General features: G+C 53.0%; 1 protein-coding gene across 1 annotated transcript; it reads right to left on the bottom strand.

Moving 5' to 3' along the window:
• Positions 1–611: 611 nt before the first annotated feature.
• Positions 612–3,226, bottom strand: TMEM185B (transmembrane protein 185B). Its single transcript, XM_004711878.2, has one exon. It carries the CDS (start codon positions 3,218–3,220, stop codon positions 2,168–2,170), a length of 1,053 nt encoding a protein of 350 aa, XP_004711935.1. The 5' UTR covers positions 3,221–3,226; the 3' UTR covers positions 612–2,167.
• Between the last annotated feature and the right edge of the window lie 561 nt (positions 3,227–3,787).

Raw genomic sequence — 3,787 nt, 5'->3', positions numbered from 1 at the left:
CCTGGGTGTCCGCAAGCCCCTCGCTTGGAGGGGCCGGTCCGCTTACTCCTCATTCCTCCAGGGACACCTGCATCTTACTGAAATGGGAGGAGACGGGGGCACAGGTTCAGAAAAGGAGTGAGGGTCTGGAGTTCTTGGGTCACAAGTTAGGCATAACTTGTCTTTGGTATATTTCTTCCTAGTGGCAGGCAGCTGTGAAGACCCATCTCCTTGTCCTAAGGAAGTGTGGCTCAATTAACTAGAAACTATGGGTGGGCAGGGGTCATCTTTGGATCATTTTCCACTGCATGTTTACTATCTAGATGCCATATCTGGCTCATCGGTTCCAGATAATAAACATGTGAGCAAATGAATGAGGAAAGCCCCTGCCGCTTAGGGCAGCATCTCACATTTGGATGGCTGTGGCAACTGACAGATGTGCGAGCCTGTCAGGTCTCCCGCTCAAGTCTGATGACACCGGGCTGTGGTACCCCCAAGGGGCTGGGGGTCATGAGCCCAGGGGTGGCCGTCGGCAAGCATTCTATAGTTTAGTAAGGATTATTTTTAGGGCTGAAACAAGCAAATATGTTTTCTTTTTACTCTAAACTGGATACATGTGTCCATGGCATAGGTTAAGTGTCCAGTTACTTTATTCATGTGCAGTTGAATTGATCTAATTTATAAAACGCTGCTTGTAAAAACCACTTCCATCTGTTCCTTTTGAATCAACAATGGCAACTAACAATAACAAATGATATGTGATCTCAATATGGCTTATGATCTGGATTCTGTCCTTCCTCCCAAGATTCCACCAGTATCTAAAGAAACATTGTCCTCATTTTAAAAGATGATTTCAGTTATTCTGTTTTCCTACTGCTGATGGATCAAAAAGTTAGGGTTGAACCTTAAAATAATGCCTGACCTTGTTGGCCTGTTTGGTTACAGCGTTCAAATGATAGCGACGTTCTAGACTACCCATCCCAACACAAACCCACTGCTGTGGGGAGAGTCCACTCACAGGGACTCTGTCTAGGGTTGCTGGAGCTATAAACCTGGATGGGAACTGAAAGTCTTATCGTTCTCCACCCTGCCATTAGCAGCTCAACAGGTCATCCACTGTGCGGCCAGGGCTGCTCTCAACTGCAGTCAGATAATATTTCAAGAGTCCCGAAAATCACAAACCACTTATTGTTTTGCTGCCTCCGAGAGAGACACTACTGTGTGTGAAAACTCAAGGTAGGAAGCAACTGTGTCGCTTTGTGGTTGGTGCCACCCTAGCACTCGGTTGGCAAGACACCTATTCAAGGATGGTGGAGCTTCTCTTCTGACTTAAAACTGCCAGACTAGAGTCACCTACCATTTGACTTCTAAGATCCAGGCGATTTTGAATTCTTTTGCTCATGCATACTACAGAAGTTAAGATTCCATACTACAGAAGTTAAGATTCCACACCGGATGCATATTCATGTTTCAAATCATTTTTAAGGATAACTGTAATAGACTACAGCTTCTCATAAAAACTTAGAAAAAAATATTCTCACACAGCACACTGTACTATATAGATCCAGAACTAAACATACCACATTGCAAAATATTCAGGTAAATACTATATCAACATGGTTTCACTGACAGAAAAAGATTCCTCTCATAAGATATTAAGACCAGAATCAACAAAGTCCAAAGAACTAGTTTTAACACTAGACACAGTGAAAATAACAATTAGGAGGTTTACAAATAAGGGTGGAAAGAGAATTCTTTAGATTCGCTATTATGTCACAATAGGAACAATCTGAAATATAATTTTAGACAAGCAGTATATAGATTATATATATATATATATATATAGAAAAAACCTTCTCAAACTACTACCTTGGATAGGTATATTAGAACTTAAAAACAAAGCCAAATAGCCGTGCAGTTACTCCTTTTAATGACGGAAACAACTGAAGAGAGTTGAATAAGCACCAACTTCGCTCCTCCCACATGGACACACACCACACACACCCCTAAATTAACACGTCTACGTAAGTCTATGGCACGTGTTGATAAGCATCGAAATCAAGCACGCTGAGCTGAAAGGGCTGGCGGTCCCTTTGCAGCTGTGGGTTTGGAATGGAGCGAGAAAGGGTGAAGTTTGTGAGTCTGTCTTGTTTCTCGGCCACTTAGGGGCCTTGCCTTGAAACGCACTTCAGTCTGGCATGTCAATACTTAACTTGGGAGGTGGGGGGACACATTTTCCAGGGCTCTGGGTTATAACTACCCTGGCCTTCTTTCCAAACACTGGGGCCATTTTGGGGGCCTCTGGAACTGATGTTTCTTCAGCATCCTCACTCGCTTCGTGATGCAGGTCGTATGAAATGTTCCCGTATTCTCTCAAGCACGGGAACATTTCCAGAAGGAACTGGCAGAAATCCCGGCGAATGCCAAACCACCAGTGATTGCCCCCTTTCCGCCTGAACGTCGTGGCCATTAACGTCCCTAGCGACAGCCAAAGGGGCACAAATATGGATATATACGAGAAGGCATTGTGGCCGTCCAGTCGGTGAACCAGCAGGACCTCAAACGTGAGGAGAGGCACCACGATGGTTATCCAGCTCCCCGCCATGGTCAAGTGCGTTCTCCGCTGCTCCCCAACCACGGCCAGGGAGCGGAGGAACAAAAGCGACCAGGCGATGTAATAGAGAACGACCAGGCAGAGGAAGGACATGAGGATCCACAGAGGCACGGCCACCACCAGCCAGGGCCACTGGATGATCCTGTCCAGGCGCAGGGCGAGGAAGATGAACTGCAGGACGTTGACGGAGCACAGGATCTCCAGCTCCAGGGAGCGGTCGTGCCGGAAGCCCCAGACACAGGCCGCCACGGACACGGGCGACGCGAGGAAGAGCGGCGTGAAGACCAGCAGCCAGAAGTAGGTCCCTCTCTCCACCCTGTCGCACGCCAGGGCTTCGAAGAGGAGCAGCAGCAGGTGGATGCCCACGGAGATCAACATGGCTTTGAACTCCACGCGGGCCTCCCACTCGCTGCGGTAGCGGGGGTTCCGGGCCCAGACCCCCGCGCCCACCGAGGCGCCCACGATGACCGTGAGCTTCCACAGCCAGATGGGCGCCAGGACGGCCCAGTAGCTCCACTGGATCACTCCGTCCAGGCGGAGGGGCAGCAGCACGGAGAAGAGCAGGAGGCAGACGTAGATGAGGAACTTACTGGGGTTGAAGTCCTGGAAGAGGCCCCTGGGGTTCATGGCGGGGGACCGCCGCCCGCGGGGCTGCTCCCGGGGCGCCCTGGCTCAGACAGGGCCGGGTCCCCGCCGCCCGCCGGCCCGGCCCGGTCCGCTTCCGTCCTAGGTGGGCACCCAGCCGGCCGCCGGGGCACAGGATCCGGCCCGCGCCGCCGAGAGGCCGGAACACGTGCGCGCGCGGTCACGTGGCGCGCGCCGGAAGCGCGGGGGGCGTGGCGTGCGCGCCCCTGGCTCCCGGCCGCGGGCGTGCGGGCGGGCTCAGGTGAGCGGGGCTGCAGGTGGGGGCCCGGCTCGCCCCCGGCAGCCTGTCGTGCAGGCCCGCGGCCCTGGCCAGCTGCCCGCAGCTCGGAGGTGGCGGGCGAGCCGGTCGCTGCCTCGGGCGGATGTTTCCTGGAAATGCCCGGGGCGGGGGTGTTGCAGAGCTGCGGGGGGCGGGCAGGAGTGAGCTCACATCCTCCGCAGGCGGGGGCGGGGCTGCCCGTGGTCTACCTGGGCTCCTTGGGAACTGGCCCCGGGGCGCCTGCAGACCCCAAAGGCAAGCTCCCTGCCACCGAGTTGATGAGGACTCCC

This window comes from Echinops telfairi, unplaced genomic scaffold (assembly GCF_000313985.2).
Source record: "Echinops telfairi isolate 266 unplaced genomic scaffold, ASM31398v2 ScPeMD7_15;HRSCAF=58, whole genome shotgun sequence".
In the NCBI taxonomy this organism is placed as follows: Eukaryota; Metazoa; Chordata; class Mammalia; order Afrosoricida; family Tenrecidae; genus Echinops; species Echinops telfairi.
The sequence above is the reverse complement of the archived record's forward strand: the minus strand, read 5'-3'. Positions and strand labels throughout refer to the sequence as shown.

Coding starts and splice junctions, on each gene's coding strand:
- TMEM185B (XM_004711878.2), bottom strand. CDS start 3,220: ATGAACCCCAGGGGCCTCTTCCAGGACTTCAACCCCAGTAAGTTCCTC.